The 17779-nt window shown below is 35.4% G+C and overlaps 1 protein-coding gene across 1 annotated transcript in view; it reads left to right on the top strand.

Moving 5' to 3' along the window:
* Positions 1 to 346: 346 nt before the first annotated feature.
* LOC145328371 (uncharacterized) overlaps positions 347 to 17779 on the top strand; it is a 33226-nt gene continuing 15793 nt past the window's right edge. Inside the window, exons 1-15 of the mRNA XM_080172001.1 lie at positions 347 to 409; positions 807 to 848; positions 1067 to 1103; positions 1950 to 2021; positions 2490 to 2557; positions 2689 to 2787; positions 4457 to 4510; positions 4633 to 4690; positions 5040 to 5125; positions 5672 to 5708; positions 5850 to 5921; positions 7311 to 7462; positions 16547 to 16588; positions 16807 to 16843; positions 17690 to 17761. Of these exons, the coding sequence (XP_080028127.1) occupies positions 355 to 409; positions 807 to 848; positions 1067 to 1103; positions 1950 to 2021; positions 2490 to 2557; positions 2689 to 2787; positions 4457 to 4510; positions 4633 to 4690; positions 5040 to 5125; positions 5672 to 5708; positions 5850 to 5921; positions 7311 to 7462; positions 16547 to 16588; positions 16807 to 16843; positions 17690 to 17761 (983 nt within the window). The 5' untranslated portion in view covers positions 347 to 354. The remainder of the gene's footprint in view (positions 410 to 806; positions 849 to 1066; positions 1104 to 1949; positions 2022 to 2489; positions 2558 to 2688; positions 2788 to 4456; positions 4511 to 4632; positions 4691 to 5039; positions 5126 to 5671; positions 5709 to 5849; positions 5922 to 7310; positions 7463 to 16546; positions 16589 to 16806; positions 16844 to 17689; positions 17762 to 17779) is intronic.

Below are 17779 nucleotides of genomic sequence, written 5' to 3'. Positions count from 1 at the left end.
AGCCTAATTTTAAGTTTAGTTTCAAAAGTATACAACAAAAAGCCTTTTTTGGAGTGGGAGGGGGGAGGGTTGCATTGCTTTCTAGGGATGATATTCTTTTGTGGGTGAGAGAGTACTTTTGCATTGTAAAGGAGAATTATGTCTGTTCAGAGGTTTGGTACACATAGACATAGACAAAATATTACTTTTATACAAAAGTATAAAAATTCAATTAATTATTTGCATTTTAAAAGAGTATTAATAAGAGTACGTTTTAAAGATGACTTGCTGTTTTACATTGAAATGTAGAAATTTGGATTATATATTAAATTGGGGTGATAGTTAACTTTTCTATTATTTCAGAAGAAAAAAAATATGCAACAGTTTCACCCACTTTGGGTAACCATAATATGCTTACTCTTGTACCAAGGTTTGTATAATTTGAGTAGCAAAGTTACTTCATGACTACGTTTGTCATGTTTTGTCTGTTATTAGGAAAGTGTAATATTTTCATGGTAAAAATCACAACATTTTTAAGTTTTAACCTTTGAAAGTCTGACCCCTTTTGCACCTTAATTGGTCAAGGAAGGGCTAAAATATGTTGTTAAGTTTGATAAATATTCCTACTATATAGTTACTGTAGGATTATTTTATTTCATAAGCTCAAAAAATATTTCCAGAAAATGTCTTTTATGTAAATTTTATATTAGAAATCTAAAAACATATGTTTTTGCTGCAATTTCAATTGTAAGGAAAGCCAGATGGGAGTGGATTTTGACGCCTCTACACTTTAGGATTATATAGATATTCATATATTTTAATTTTAGGCGAAAATGTTCTTGCTTCCAAGAAAACTCCAATCAGAACAGGTTTTTAGTTTATAAACTAGAAGTTTTAACTTGTTCAAATTAAACATAAGTTAAAAGCTTTCTTATTCTGCTTTGAATTAAATTTTCAAATAAACAGTTTTTTTAACAGATTATTGACTAGATATATAAACAGTATTTATGAAAACAAAAGTTAAGAACTTGTCGTATTTTTCAGCAAAAATATAAAAAATAATAATTTAATTTCTTTCAAATCTTAGAATCACTGATTCCTGATTTACCTGAAAACTGTACAAGGTGATATGTTTTCTGCTTGTAAATTTGTTGCAAAACTGTTAAATACAGGATTATGTCAAAAGGGCATACTTACATTATTAGGACTTGATTATTGCAATGCTTTCCTTATAATATTCTTATAGTTGTAATAGGAATCATTATTACAAAAATCATATAAAAGCTTATATTGTGACTTTTTAAATATGGGTATGTCATACCTAGATTTGGAATTTTTGAATATCTCCATCCTGGCAGGCACAGACCATCCATACATTAAAAGAGCAAAACTTATTTTTGACTTAAACAAAGCATTTATCTTACCAAATTCTAAAATATCTTTTAGTAGTAAATCCGTATATAAAGTATAGGTGTTCAGGTCAATTTCAGGTTCCAGGTACAATCTTTCAGGTCTCCAGAAATCTTTAAAGCCTCCTGTGACTGCAATTTTTTACTTAAAATTTTAAGCTTAAGCTTTTTTACATGTCTACATAATACATTTACAGCTACACTATTTTCCCACTAACCGCCCATTGTAAAAAGTAAAAATCAGTAAAAAATTTCATTTTCTCTATAAACAAGATTAAAGATATTTAAAATAGTTATGAACACATTTTTTATTTCAATATCATTAACAACAGATTGTCACAGCCCATTGTTGGCAAAAACTGCTGTATCTGTAAAATAGTTCTAGAAAAAGATAATGGTTGATATTCCAATATAACATATTTGTGCTAATTGAAAAGAAAAAAACTCTACATTCCACACAACTAGAATGAGAGGCAAAAAATTTGTAGGGTCTACCTTATTTTCAGCAGTTTGAATGGTGTAATTCTTGCAAGATTACTTTAAGTTAGACATTTATTATAGGTCCAACACAACTTTGTTGTCTGACGGAAAAGTGATGTATATGTTCATGGATGAACATGGATATGGTCGGAGGTAAAGTTAATGTGGCAAATAAAGAATGTAAATTTAATAATATTAAGATTTAAAGCTAATTATTGGTATGTGACCTACAAATGTGACAACATATAGAACATTGGGAAGGTTCAAAACTGGGCACATTATTTAGTCATAACAAAAGACACTGAAAAGATACTGAAGCTGTATCAGATGTGTGTCATGAATAGTTGGAAAAGGGGGAATGTCTTGATCAAAAACAGGTGCAACTCAATACCATGCACAGAGAAAGGTGATGCAACTAAAGATTTGGTTGTCATAATACCATGCACAACTATTGAGAAAGATTTAGTTTAGAAATGCACCATAATAAGATCTTGTGGTGTATTCCTTCCCAATAGGCAATCATTAAATGTAATATTTTTTTTCAATAATATCAAATTTAAAAAGTTTGTACATCCCTTTTATTGTAATATTGTCCTTTTTTATCTAAATTTTTTTTTGTAGTTATTCAGATGAGGAAAAAACATTTGTTAAAAAGCAAATGGAAGTAATAGAAGCTCTCCCACTTCAAGGTCTTGTTTTTTCTTCACTGATTAAGAATTATAATTTTAGATTGTAATCATAAACATAGTTTATATTGTATTTATTTACTTTATAATTGCCTTAATTCTTACAATTTGCCAAATTTAAATTTAAATTTTAGACACAATTAAGTTTGTAGAAGTGGAGGATATGAAAGACTGCAGCAACTGCTTGTTTTTTGACAAGAAAGATACATCAACAAAGTGTTCTGGAAGGAAAAGTAAGTAGATGGATGGAATCAGTTAATTTTAAAAATAAACTTTCCAAATTATTTAAGAAATCAAGTCATACACAGAAAATATCAGAACACTCACAAATGTGCAACAAATACTTTTTGGGTCAAACTTAAAACTTTTAAGGGACAAATATGCAAAGTGTTCTGGATGGAGTTTTCAAAAATGAAAATTTCAAAATTTGCATAAATTGAGAGAGATATATAATCTAACATATTGTTACAAGCACTATTTCATAAAAACTTTAAAAGGAACAAAATACAAGTAGGGTTTAGGTTACTCTAGGATTTTCAAATTTCTAGCTAGGTTACAATATAGAATTTGTTGCAAACAAACAAAGTTTAACCTCTTCAATTGGTTAACTGCCATGTTTCCAGATGAGAACAAAAATATTTATATTCTTCAATAAAAAACAATTGTGTCTGCATACTTGTAAATTCTAAAGTGTGTAATATAATTTATGTAGAACTGGAATGTGAATGTAAAATTAGTTTTTTTCTTTTGCCTTTCTAATTTAACCCATTAGTGCCGAGCGCCACTTTTATGGGCCGATCGAGCTGTAAGTTTCAGGGAAGCTTTATAATGGTCAAAACGGAATTCGTATTTTTTTGTTTTGCTCTAGTGGCGTGCACAGGAAAGTTGCAAAAAAACCCGGTTCGGCTTGGCCATAAATACCAACCAGGCATTAACACCCATTTTTGGTGCTTTCCCCCAGTTTTAAAACCCGGTTATTTTGACCAAAAATCGAAAAATGTAATTTTTGAACGCCAAAAGTGAGATGAACACTTTTTAGAACTTTGATACGATCCGTAATTGAAAACTACACAACCTCATGTAATCTAAAGAGCTACAAGTATAATACGAAGCGATTTATTTCGTGTTTAGCTGGCGATTTCGGGTAAAAAAACCCTGTTTGTTGTTGTTGTCAAAAAAGATCTATTAGTGAAACCGGGTAATAAAAATTTCAGACTCAAAATGGAAATGCCGAACCGGGCCTATATAGGGCGTAAAAAAACGATAAAAAAATCATATAAAAAATAATAATTTAAATAAAACGAATTCACAAATAGATGTACTTGTCAATAAACTTTAGATTTAACGAAAAAAATCAGCAACTTTACTATAAAAACAAAAAAGTTAGATGGGGTATTTTGAATTTTCATGATTTTCAAACTTTGTTGATCTATACCGGCAAACGGAAGTAAGAAAAACTACCTGCTCCAGGGGGAAATGAAAGCCAGAGTAGTAGAGGGGGGATTCATACTGAGAATGATGCAATTATGAAGCCGAAAACCGGTTTTTTTACATTTTCTGGCACCGGGTTTTAAAACCCGGTTCGGCACTAATGGGTTAATCATGTGCATATCCCAACTATGGTCTTTTATAAAAATGTCCAACAGTGAACCACCCTAATAAATATTCTTTATTTGACTGAGATGGCCTTTTATAATATTTAATTATATAAACATTTGTTTCACCTAGATAGATTTTTGTCCAACATTAATTTTCCTAATAAAATAATCTTTAAATATTTGAATAAATCTCCTAATTAAAAAAAGAAAGGGCATTCAACTTTAGAGATGTCCCTCTAGTATGTTTGTCCTCTCCTAAATTTGTCATTGTACTAACATATCTTTTATAAATATATTATTTTAGGTCAATGTAATGCATCTATGTCACTTGGACACCCAGCCTGTTTTCAGTCCAATGGTGATTTTTTAAACTTTAAAAAAATCATGTTTTTTAATAAAGTTGTTTTAAGATTATTATTTTAAATGATATTTAAATTGTACTGATAAAATCTTTTAATTCTAAATTAATTTAAATGTCAGGACCTTCAATGTTTCAAGAACTTCTAAAGGTTATAGAACTTGGACCAAAGCAAATAAGGTATTTTTTATTAAGGAGTCCATAACAATGTTATTATTATTGGCTATTTGACATTCATGTTCAAAGTTTTGTTATTAGAAGTAAAATTTATTGAATAAAGAAAGCAACCCAACTCACCACCAAGATTATATGCCATAAGAAAAACATAATCTATTTTAAAAAAAACATTTATTGGAATAGCTTAGTTTATTGCATTTTTTTATTTATTGGTAGTTGTATTTTGTATTTGTATTTTGAATTTCATAAGGGGTTGAAGTATAAAATGTATAGTATGTACATAGTCCATATTAATTTATTTCCTTACTAAATAATCAATAAATTTATAATAATCAATTCTTAAAATATTGAGAAATGAAAGTACAATTGAAAGTGCTGGAAGTGATGAAAATAACTTTGGACAAGATGAGTTTCAGGACTATGAAGATCTATTGTTAGGTTATTACTAATAAATTATTTTTAATGAATATTAAAAATCATATATTTGTTATCAATTATCTTATACTTTTGTTTAAACTAGCTGCATAAATCATAAATGATAATTATAATTAGATAGAGTTTTTTTTTTTAATTCAAATAAAAAGTAATTACATTTTTCACCTAGAATATATAATTAAGAATTTAAGATATAGACAGTAGGATTTTTTTTTATTTAAAAAAACATGAATTATTACAATTATTTGATTAATGCAATAATTTATTTTTCAAATGTTGGTGAAATAAAGTTTTGCCTCCATTTAGCTAATTGAATTACCAAAACAAAATTACTTCCGTATCATTTTGATTCTATGACTCCTACAAGGCAATATAAATATCCTTGTAGGTCTAATAATTCTTGACTTTTAATCTAATAAAAAAAAACACCTGTGCATTTATATAATAATATTCAAATTTTATTGAGAGTAAATGTATTACAAAAATTTATGTAATAAAAAAACTAATGAATAAGCCACTATCCAATAATTTATAGTTTTAATGAAACAGGTGATGTTGATTATGATTCTGGTTATAGTGCTGTCAGGTAAAATAAATAACAGAGAATTTAATATTATGGGGTTTAGGTTTTTTTGGGCCTTCACTTTAGATGTGTTACAGTTACAAAATTTTCTGACTTTTTAATACCACTATTTTTTTTATCAAAATCTCAGTATCTTTTTTATAGTAATACAAGTTACAGATGGTATAATGGCACTATACCATTCCAATTTATGGATGAATGGGACTATGGAAGAAGGTAAGTTTAAACCAGTAAAAGATAATTGAAAATATAGTGAGATTTTACTTAGTATAACAAAAATTTGGAAATAAACACATTTTCTACGCATCATTGGCTATGTTGAGCATCAAAATAAGTTCCCTCAGCTATAATAATAACCCTTAAGAGGCACCTTTCCACACTAGGAGTTGCAAACAGATATTTTAGTCTAACTTATTCAAACAATGATGTTTGTTATATATATAATTAATCTAGTTTGAAGTATTTTTTTTATTAAACAATTTTCTTTGGACTTTAAAAGTTAAAATGTATCAACCCTCTTTCCTATTGAAGCTGGGGTACTCAGGGGAGTTGAGGGAATAATGATTAGTCTTTAAGAAAACTCTGGCCTGGACGTTCCTGTTTAGGAATGTTTATTATTTTATATTTTAGTGGAAAGTGGTATATTTAGGTTAGATGAAAAGTTCTTTCATTTCATATAACAGGGTATTTTATGAGATATTTGGTTACTTTAAATCAACTACCAACCTTTTTACCCTTACAAGTTTTGGCTCGAGCCTCGACTTGTAATACAGATTTTGTCTTTTGGCCTTACAAGTTTTGTCCACGATTACAAATTTTGTCTTTTTCCCTAACAAGTTTTGGCTCGAGCCTCGACTTGTAATACAAATTTTGTCTTTTGGCCTTACAAGTTTTGTCCACGATTACAAGTTTTGTCTTTTACCCTTACAAGTTTTGGCTCGAGCCTCGACTTGTAATACAAATTTTGTCTTTTGGCCTTACAAGTTTTGTCCACGATTACAAGTTTTGTCTTTTACCCTTACAAGTTTTGGCTCGAGCCTCGACTTGTAATACAACTTTTGTCTTTTTGCCTTTACAAGTTTTGTCCACGATTACAAGTTGAGGCTCACTATACTACCGCTTAAGTAGGGTGCCCTTACGCCGGCATACGGGTGTCCTAGTGTCTTCAAGCTGGAGTAGGGTTCCCTTACACCAGTCTAGGTTCCCTCTAGCTTAGTATAGCGTGCCTTAAGCGGGACTAGGCGCCCGTAGAACGAGGTACCAACACGAGCTTGAGTGTCAAACGCTCTACAGTAGTCAAGGTGACTGTAAGTCTGACTATACGCGTATACTGGAATACTCGCTCCGGTACCTCGACTTTGGCGCACTACGAGCGGAGAACGGGTAGAGATAATGAAACGAAACTTTGTGTGTATGATCTTGAGGGCATTTAGAGCATCTTTTATAAAGGAAGTTTGAGATTAGACGGCTCCTTCTACCGGTTAAGGTTGCCTGACTTTAGGGCACCCGTACGCATACTTAGACTGACTTAAGACTATAGGTTGAAATGGTAACTCATAGTAGGATCCTATAAGGTATCCGTAGACTACAAAACGACTTCTGTAGCTCTTCTGTGGCCCAGTCTAGACCCGTTTTGTCAACCCTCGCCTACACTTTTCTGTCTCCCAACCCATCCACCCGTATACGCTCCCCCTATACGCGTATACTTGAATACTCGCTCCGGTACCTCGACTTTGGCGCACTACCAGCGGAGAACGGTTAGAGATACTGAAACGAAACTTGGTGTGTATGATCTTGAGGGCATTTAGAGCATCTTTTATAAAAAACACTTTGAGATTGGACGACTCCTTCTACCGGTTTAGGTTGCCTGACTTTAGGGCACCCGTACGTATACTTAGACTGACTTAAGACTATAGGTTGAAATGGTAACTCATAGTAGGATCCTATAACGTATCCGTAGACACCAAAACGAGTCTTGTAGCTCATCTGTGGCCCAGTCTAGACCCGTTTTGTCAACCCTCGCCTACACTTTTCTGTCTCCCAACCCATCCACACGCTTACTCTCCCCCTATACGCATACTCGCTCCGGTACCTCGACTTTGGCGCACTACGAGCGGAGAACGGGTAGAGATAATGAAACGAAACTTGGTGTGTATGATCTTGAGGGCATTTAGAGCATCTTTTATAAAAAACACTTTGAGATTGGACGACTTGTTCTACCGGTTAAGGTTGCCTGACTTTAGGGCACCCGTACGTATACTTAGACTGACTTTAGACTATGGGTTGAAATGGTAACTCATAGTAGGATCCTATAACGTATCCTTAGACACCAAAACGAGTCTTGTAGCTCATCTGTGGCCCAGTCTAGACCCGTTTTGTCAACCCTCGCCTACACTTTTCTGTCTCCCAACCCATCCACCCGCTTACTCTCCCCCTATACGCATACTCGCTCCGGTACCTCGACTTTGGCGCACTATGAGCGGAGAACGGGTAAAGATACTAAAACGAAACTTGGTGTGTATGATCTTGAGGGCATTTAGAGCATCTTTTATAAAAGACACTTTGAGATTTGACGACTCGTTCTACCGGTTAAGGTTGCCTGACTTTAGGGCACCCGTACGTATACTTAGACTGACTTTAGACTATGGGTTGAAATGGTAACTCATAGTAGGATCCTATAACGTATCCGTAGACACCAAAACGATTACTGTAGCTCATATGTGGCCCAGTCTAGACCTCCGTTGTCAACCCTCGCCTACACTTTTCCTTCTCTAGCGGGACTTAAGGGCACCTTGACTTAGGAATGGTGTTTGACACTCAAGCTCGTGTTGGTACCTCACTCTATCCCGCTTCAAGGCACGGTATACCAAGGTAGACAGCACTTAGACTCATGTAAGGGAACCCTACTCCAGCTTGAAGACACTAGGACACCCGTATGCAGGCCTAAGGGCACCCTACTTAAGCGGTAGTATAGTGAGCCTCGACTTGTAATCGTGGAAAAACTTGTAAGGGCAGAAGACAAAAGTTGTATTACAAGTCAAGGCTCGAGCCAAAACTTGTAAGGGCAAAAGACAAAATTTGTAAGCGTGGACAAAACTTGTAAGGGCTGAAGACAAAAGTTGTATTACAAGTCGAGGCTCGAGCCAAAACTTGTAAGGGTAAAAGACAAAATTTGTAATCGTGGACAAAACTTGTAAGGCCAAAAGACAAAATTTGTATTACAAGTCGAGGCTCGAGCCAAAACTTGTAAGGGCAAAAGACAAAAGTTGAAAGCGTGGACAAAACTTGTAAGGGCTGAAGACAAAAGTTGTATTACAAGTCGAGGCTCGAGCCAAAACTTGTAAGGGAAAAAGACAAAATTTGTAATCGTGGACAAAACTTGTAAGGCCAAAAGACAAAATTTGTATTACAAGTCGAGGCTCGAGCCAAAACTTGTAAGGGTAAAAGACAAAATTTGTAATCGTGGACAAAACTTGTAAGGGCAAAAGACAAAATTTGTAAGCGTGGACAAAACTTGTAAGGGCTGAAGACAAAAGTTGTATAACAAGTCGAGGCTCGAGCCAAAACTTGTAAGGGAAAAAGACAAAATTTGTAAGCGTGGACAAAACTTGTAAATCCAAAAGACAAAATTTGTATTACAAGTCGAGGCTCGAGCCAAAACTTGTAAGGGTAAAAGACAAAACTTGTAATCGTGGACAAAACTTGTAAGGCCAAAAGACAAAATTTGTATTACAAGTCGAGGCTCGAGCCAAAACTTGTAAGGGTAAAAGACAAAATTTGTAATCGTGGACAAAACTTGTAAGGGCAAAAGACAAAATTTGTAAGCGTGGACAAAACTTGTAAGGGCTGAAGACAAAAGTTGTATTACAAGTCGAGGCTCGAGCCAAAACTTGTAAGGGAAAAAGACAAAATTTGTAATCGTGGACAAAACTTGTAAGGCCAAAAGACAAAATTTGTATTACAAGTCGAGGCTCGAGCCAAAACTTGTAAGGGTAAAAGACAAAACTTGTAATCGTGGACAAAACTTGTAAGGCCAAAAGACAAAATTTGTATTACAAGTCGAGGCTCGAGCCAAAACTTGTAAGGGTAAAAGACAAAATTTGTAATCGAGGACAAAACTTGTAAGGGCAAAAGACAAAATTTGTAAGCGTGGACAAAACTTGTAAGGGCTGAAGACAAAAGTTGTATTACAAGTCGAGGCTTGAGCCAAAACTTGTAAGGGAAAAAGACAAAATTTGTAATCGTGGACAAAACTTGTAAGGCCAAAAGACAAAATTTGTATTACAAGTTGAGGCTCGAGCCAAAACTTGTAAGGGAAAAAGACAAAACTTGTAATCGTGGACAAAACTTGTAAGGTCAAAAGACAAAATTTGTATTACAAGTTTTGTCCACGATTACAAGTCGAGGCTCACACCTGGGTAGGGAGGGTAGTAGGTGTCCTAAGGTCAAGTCGACTGGTATACGTATATATATAGGGGTCCCAAGTTCAAATCTAGATTTTCGTGCAAATCCGTCCAGCGGTTTGGATGATAAGCGCTACGGGCGCCTATACTACGGGTAGGCAAGCCTAAGACACAGTATAGGGAGCCTAAGACACGGTATAGGGAGCCTAAGACACGGTATAGGGAGCCTAAGTCAAGATCCGAACCCTCTACCAAGCGCTAGTCCAGCTTACGGGCGCCTATACTACGGGTAGGCAAGCCTAAGACACGGTATAGGGAGCCTAAGACACGGTATAGGGTGCCTAGTCCAGCTTACGGGCGCCTATACTACGTGTAGGCAAGCCTAAGACACGGTATAGGGAGCCTAAGACACGGTATAGGGTGCCTAGTCCAGCTTACGGTCGCCTAAGACACGGTATAGGGAGCCTAAGTCAAGATCCGAACCCTCTACCAAGCGCTAGTCCAGCTTACGGGCGCCTATACTACGTGTAGGCAAGCCTAAGACACGGTATAGGGAGCCTAAGACACGGTATAGGGTGCCTAGTCCAGCTTACGGTCGCTTAAGACACGGTATAGGGAGCCTAAGTCAAGATCTGAACCCTCTACCAAGCGCTAGTCCAGCTTATGGGCGCCTATACTACGGGTAGGCAAGCCTAAGACACGGTATAGGGAGCCTAAGACACGGTATAGGGTGCCTAGTCCAGCTTACGAGCGCCTATACTACGGGTAGGCAAGCCTAAGACACGGTATAGGGAGCCTAAAACACGGTATAGGGTGCCTAGTCCAGCTTACGGTCGCTTAAGACACGGTATAGGGTGCCTAGACTTAGTGGATAGAGGGCACCATAGCGCTATCTCTACCCGCTTGGAAGATAGGACAGCTTGCTTCAGCGCTAACGTCAACCGAAAACGAGAACGAAAACGAGACACCATGCCTTGCTGCCTTGCTGCCTTGCCCCCTTACATAGCGCTAACCATGAAGCGGGTATAAGGGAACCTTCATACCGTAAGCTTGCTACTCTACCAAGCGCTAGTCCAGCTTACGGGCGCCTATACTACGGGTAGGCAAGCCTAAGACACTGTATAGGGAGCCTAAGACACGGTATAGGGTGCCTAGTCCAGCTTACGGGCGCCTATACTACGGGTAGGCAAGCCTAAGACACGGTATAGGGAGCCTAAGACACGGTATAGGGTGCCTAGTCCAGCTTACGGTCGCTTAAGACACGGTATAGGGTGCCTAGACTTAGTGGATAGAGGGCACCATAGCGCTATCTCTACCCGCTTGGAAGATAGGACAGCTTGCTTCAGCGCTAACGTCAACCGAAAACGAGAACGAAAACGAGACACCAAGCCTTGCTGCCTTGCCCCCTTGCCGGATTGAGATCCCCTAATTTTTGCAGTCAAATGCATGGAAATCCAAAATCAGGCAACTTGCGGTCGTCGGGCGCCCTACTTAGAGTTGGAATCCTAATATTTTTTTTTGATACACATATTTTTACAAGCTTCAAAAAGATCTGTATACAAAAAAAATACTAAAAAAGTGTCTCTAAGTACAGCGCAAGTATGCCGCAAGTGACCTTGGTTTGCGAGATTTTCATTTTGGAGGGCACCCTTGTCTTAGCCTAAATTTGGATCAAGTTTTACATTTTTGCAGTCAAATGCATGGAAATCCAAAATCAGGCAACTTGCGGTCGTCGGGCGGTCTACTCAGAGTGTGAATCCTTGAAATTTTTTTTTATGGAGATCTTTTTACAAGCTTCAAAAAGATCTGTATACAAAAAAAATACTAAAAATGTGTCTATAAGTACCATTTTCAGGGAAGCAAAGTGACCTAGGTATGCGATATTTTCATTTTCTCATTTTTGAACTTTGTACTTAGAATAATTTGCATAAATTTTTGCAGTTTTGCAGTCAAATGCATGGAAATCCAAAATTGGTAAAGTTTGCGTCCCTGAAAAGTGTACTTAGAGAAACATTTTTAGTATTTTTTTTGCATGGAGATCTTTGTACAAGCTTCAAAAAGATATTTATAAAAAAAAAATAGTAAAAATATGTCTCTAAGTATGATTTTCAGGGAAGCAAAGTGACCTTGGTTGCCGAGATTTTCACTTTTCACTTTTTTTTTTCATTTTTTAATAAGGTAAAATTAAGAATTTTTTTTTTTTTTAGGGTTCCCATAAGCGGAATTTTAAAAGTATATAAGGGAGGAAGGTTTGAAAAAATCTTATCTTCGTGCAAGTGACATGCGCCAGAGAATTTCTGCGCTGTATAATTCTTGAGCGAAGGTTTAGGGAGAACTTGGTATGCTGTTCTCCCTACCTCCCCGACCACCAGCGGATAGCGCTTTCCGCTATCATCCAAACCGCTTCATGGATTTGAACGAAAATCTAGATACGGTGTCTTGGACCCTTACTGAAGGTAGACATCGAAGGTTAGGGTGACTACAACGCATATACGGTGGTTCAACGCACAGCGGGCGAGCTTACGTCGATGAAGACAGTATTACTGACTGAGACAGGCGCCCTTAAGGTAGAGTAGGGTAGACTAGGCAGCAAGCTTGGATGCCTGCCCTTACTATACTAAGCGCTAACGCACAACGAGGTGCCCTATCTTGGGAACCCGTATAGATAGAGCTTTGACGGTTCATTGGGAAATGGTTCGAATCCTTAACCGAAGGCGCTCTATCTTGGGAACCCTTAGAGATAGCGCTTCAAGAACGCAACACGGGACACCCTATCGATGAAGACAGTACTACTGACTGAGATTGGGTGCCCTTATAGTAGGATTGGACGGCAAGTCTTCTGCTTAAGGCAACCTTAGTGTCCTTCTAAGGAAACCTTGTGTCGGGAGCCTAAGATTGGGTAACGGTCTTAGTATAGAGGAGGTTGAAGGAGCGCTCAATACTTGGGTGACTGACCTGGTAGAGTCACACCCAAGCTGCTTGCGGGGGTCATAACAATCCCGCAAGTAGACTACTGATAGCGGAAAGGTCTGGAATGGATCTTGGTACGTGGTTGGTTAAAGTGTTCCAATATCCAAGGGCAGGTTCTCGCCAGTAAGGGTAACCTTCCTTAAGGTAACCCGAGAATGTCGCTTGGGTGCACATCGCTTGGAGTTGGGTAGGAAGCGCGAGAATGACGGGCTTCCCAATACCCTAAGACGGAACATCTTGGTTCACTCTTAACCATCCTATCAGTAGTAGAGTATTGGTAGTGACATTAGACAGTTGCTTGAATACACCTGGGTATTCAAGGTACCAATACTCAAGAGCGAAGGCGGCAAGTCTCCTGACAAGCGCAAGCCTTCCGCTTAAGGTAACCTTCATTAAGGATACCTTGTGTCGGGAGCACAGTGTAGAGTGGACGGCATGGATCATAGCTCAATACTTGGGTGACTGACCTGGTAGAGTCACATCCAAGCTGCTTGCGGGGGTAATCAATCCCGCAAGTAGACTACTGGTAGCGGAAAGGTCTGAAAGGGATCTTGGTACGTGGTTGGTTAAAGTGTTCCAATATCCAAGGGCAGGTTCTCGCCAGTAAGGGTAACCTTCCTTAAGGTAACCCGAGAATGTCGCTTGGGTGCACATCGCTTGGAGTCGGGTAGGAAGACTACCCTAAGACGGAACACCTTGGTTCACTCTTAACCATCCAACCAGTAGTAGGAGTGTCAAGCGACAGTAGACAGTTGCTTGAATGCCTTAAGGGTCACTCTGGGTGGTACTTAAGGAGAGATCTGTAGGCTGCCTTCTAACCTTAGCGTTAGCGGGTTAGTGCACTAACCGAAGTAGGTGGTCCCACTCTACTGGATCAACAGACTGGTATCTTGGGCACCCTAAACCAAGGTCTAAGGCAGTGGGCACAGTGCCCTTGAAAGGGACAGTGGAGCGTTAACCCAACGAGGATTAGAGTGGGTTAAAGCGCTTGGCTGTCAAAGCATCTGCCCTTTAGGAAAGCTACAACGTCTACGGCCGCCTAAGACCTTGGTAGAAGGTGCCCTGGTGAGGCTTGGTTGAGAACCACTAGAGTGGAGGAGCGTAGGAAGCCTGAAGGAAGGTAACAAGGTAGACACTTAGTAGATTTTTTTTTTTTAATGTAAATTTTAATAATTTTTATATTTCACCAATTAAATTTTTTAAAATTTTATGAAATATATTAATTTCAAGGACATCTTTGTAGAGTTAAGTTTTGTTTATAAGCAATTATAAAGAAATTTAGTTGTGATAACTACATCTACAAATCAAGTTTTTTTAGTAGTGAAGCTACTCTATAATTCATTTTGTCAGTCAGTTAACTAAAATTAATTAAAAACATCCATGGTGGTTAGACTTCTTTAAAGCAGTTTTTTTTGGCTATTTTATATCTATCAAATATTTCTCCATATCTTTGGTGTTTTGATATAATTTTTAAACTTTTTATAGATAAGGGGATCAATATTATATATCCTGGTGTTCTAAGAGATTATTGTAACTGTAGATGAGAAGACAAGTACTTTTTTGATTTTTCACATATTTCTTTGGTGATTTTGGTCCAATTTTCAAAATTTTGTTGATAATCATATCAATAAAAATTTCTGTTTTTCGTAGCATTCAATATGTAATTTACTTTGACAGTCAGTCTGTCAGTCATCATTCAAAATGTAAATATTCAAAACTATAAAAATAATTCATGATTTTCTTTTCTGTTCATAATATTTTCTGTTATTATTTTAAAAGTGCATATGTTTGTGTATACTAATATTTAAGCTAGTTTTTCAAGCATATGTTTTAATAGAGATTTATTAGAGTAATTAATTTTAAAAACTTTAACTAATAAAAAAGCACAAATTTTAGGCCAAAAAGATTTTTTTGATTAAACATGTAGTTCTTTATTATATCATACTAGCGACTACGCCCCTAAAGGCCTCTAGGAGCACTTATGAGAAGCTACGCTGTTAAGGAGTACCCAATCAGTTCAGCAGTTAGCAAGATCCTTTGTTACAAACAAACAAATAGACAGAAAGACATCATTCTACTTTGTATCATATATTTATTAGAACCAATATAATTATTATTATTATAATTATTAATCTCAGAAGTTTTAATTTTCATATCTGTGGAAAGCTGTCTTTAATATGATGTGATAAACTATTTTACATCAATTTTTTAAGTTGATATAAAAAAATATTTTTGTACAGTTCTTCAAAAATATCTCTAAAGTAATATGTCTATTACAAGATTCTCTGCTCATATGATTTAGTGTTTATGTCTCAGTTATTGAGAACTAGCTTTTTAAGCATGTGTGAACAATGATATTGTTAACTGTATTTTTTTAACCCTATTTCAGAGGGGGGGGGGGGGGTTAATTGACCTCCCTGTCCTTAACAATTTGTGCCTCTGAATTTAATTTTATGAAAGATAGTTACAAAACTTTATGTGAAAATAAGCAACTTTACTTTCAAAAACTTGTTTAAAGCTTGTTAATTCAGAAAATATAAGCAAGCATTATCTAAGTGTACTATTTTACTTTTCCTGTATCCAGAATTTAATTAATGAACAACCTTGCTTTGTTATCTTTTTCCAAGATATGAATGTAGGAGGGGGAGAGAGGTGTGATTTGAGCCTAATTTTAAGTTTAGTTTCAAAAGTATACAGCAAAAAGCCTTTTTTGGAGTGGGAGGGGGGAGGGTTGCATTGCTTTCTAGGGATGATATTCTTTTGTGGGTGAGAGAGTACTTTTGCATTGTAAAGGAGAATTATGTCTGTTCAGAGGTTTGGTACACATAGACATAGACAAAATATTACTTTTATACAAAAGTATAAAAATTCAATTAATTATTTGCATTTTAAAAGAGTATTAATAAGAGTACGTTTTAAAGATGACTTGCTGTTTTACATTGAAATGTAGAAATTTGGATTATATATTAAATTGGGGTGATAGTTAACTTTTCTATTATTTCAGAAGAAAAAAAATATGCAACAGTTTCACCCACTATGGGTAACCATAATATGCTTACTCTTGTACCAAGGTTTGTATAATTTGAGTAGCAAAGTTACTTCATGACTACGTTTGTCATGTTTTGTCTGTTATTAGGAAAGTGTAATATTTTCATGGTAAAAATCACAACATTTTTAAGTTTTAACCTTTGAAAGTCTGACCCCTTTTGCACCTTAATTGGTCAAGGAAGGGCTAAAATATGTTGTTAAGTTTGATAAATATTCCTACTATATAGTTACTGTAGGATTATTTTATTTCATAAGCTCAAAAAATATTTCCAGAAAATGTCTTTTATGTAAATTTTATATTAGAAATCTAAAAACATATGTTTTTGCTGCAATTTCAATTGTAAGGAAAGCCAGATGGGAGTGGATTTTGACGCCTCTACACTTTAGGATTATATAGATATTCATATATTTTAATTTTAGGCGAAAATGTTCTTGCTTCCAAGAAAACTCCAATCAGAACAGGTTTTTAGTTTATAAACTAGAAGTTTTAACTTGTTCAAATTAAACATAAGTTAAAAGCTTTCTTATTCTGCTTTGAATTAAATTTTCAAATAAACAGTTTTTTTAACAGATTATTGACTAGATATATAAACAGTATTTATGAAAACAAAAGTTAAGAACTTGTCGTATTTTTCAGCAAAAATATAAAAAATAATAATTTAATTTCTTTCAAATCTTAGAATCACTGATTCCTGATTTACCTGAAAACTGTACAAGGTGATATGTTTTCTGCTTGTAAATTTGTTGCAAAACTGTTAAATACAGGATTATGTCAAAAGGGCATACTTACATTATTAGGACTTGATTATTGCAATGCTTTCCTTATAATATTCTTATAGTTGTAATAGGAATCATTATTACAAAAATCATATAAAAGCTTATATTGTGACTTTTTAAATATGGGTATGTCATACCTAGATTTGGAATTTTTGAATATCTCCATCCTGGCAGGCACAGACCATCCATACATTAAAAGAGCAAAACTTATTTTTGACTTAAACAAAGCATTTATCTTACCAAATTCTAAAATATCTTTTAGTAGTAAATCCGTATATAAAGTATAGGTGTTCAGGTCAATTTCAGGTTCCAGGTACAATCTTTCAGGTCTCCAGAAATCTTTAAAGCCTCCTGTGACTGCAATTTTTTACTTAAAATTTTAAGCTTAAGCTTTTTTACATGTCTACATAATACATTTACAGCTACACTATTTTCCCACCAACCGCCCATTGTAAAAAGTAAAAATCAGTAAAAAATTTCATTTTCTCTATAAACAAGATTAAAGATATTTAAAATAGTTATGAACACATTTTTTATTTCAATATCATTAACAACAGATTGTCACAGCCCATTGTTGGCAAAAACTGCTGTATCTGTAAAATAGTTCTAGAAAAAGATAATGGTTGATATTCCAATATAACATATTTGTGCTAATTGAAAAGAAAAAAACTCTACATTCCACACAACTAGAATGAGAGGCTAAAAATTTGTAGGGTCTACCTTATTTTCAGCAGTTTGAATGGTGTAATTCTTGCAAGATTACTTTAAGTTAGACATTTATTATAGGTCCAACACAACTTTGTTGTCTGACGGAAAAGTGATGTATATGTTCATGGATGAACATGGATATGGTCGGAGGTAAAGTTAATGTGGCAA

The sequence above is a fragment of the Acartia tonsa genome, chromosome 9 (genome assembly GCF_053477335.1).
Source record: "Acartia tonsa isolate MP-2025a chromosome 9, ASM5347733v1, whole genome shotgun sequence".
NCBI lineage: Eukaryota > Metazoa > Arthropoda > Copepoda > Calanoida > Acartiidae > Acartia > Acartia tonsa.
Note: the sequence above shows the minus strand (reverse complement) of the source record. Positions and strands in the feature narration are given on the sequence as shown.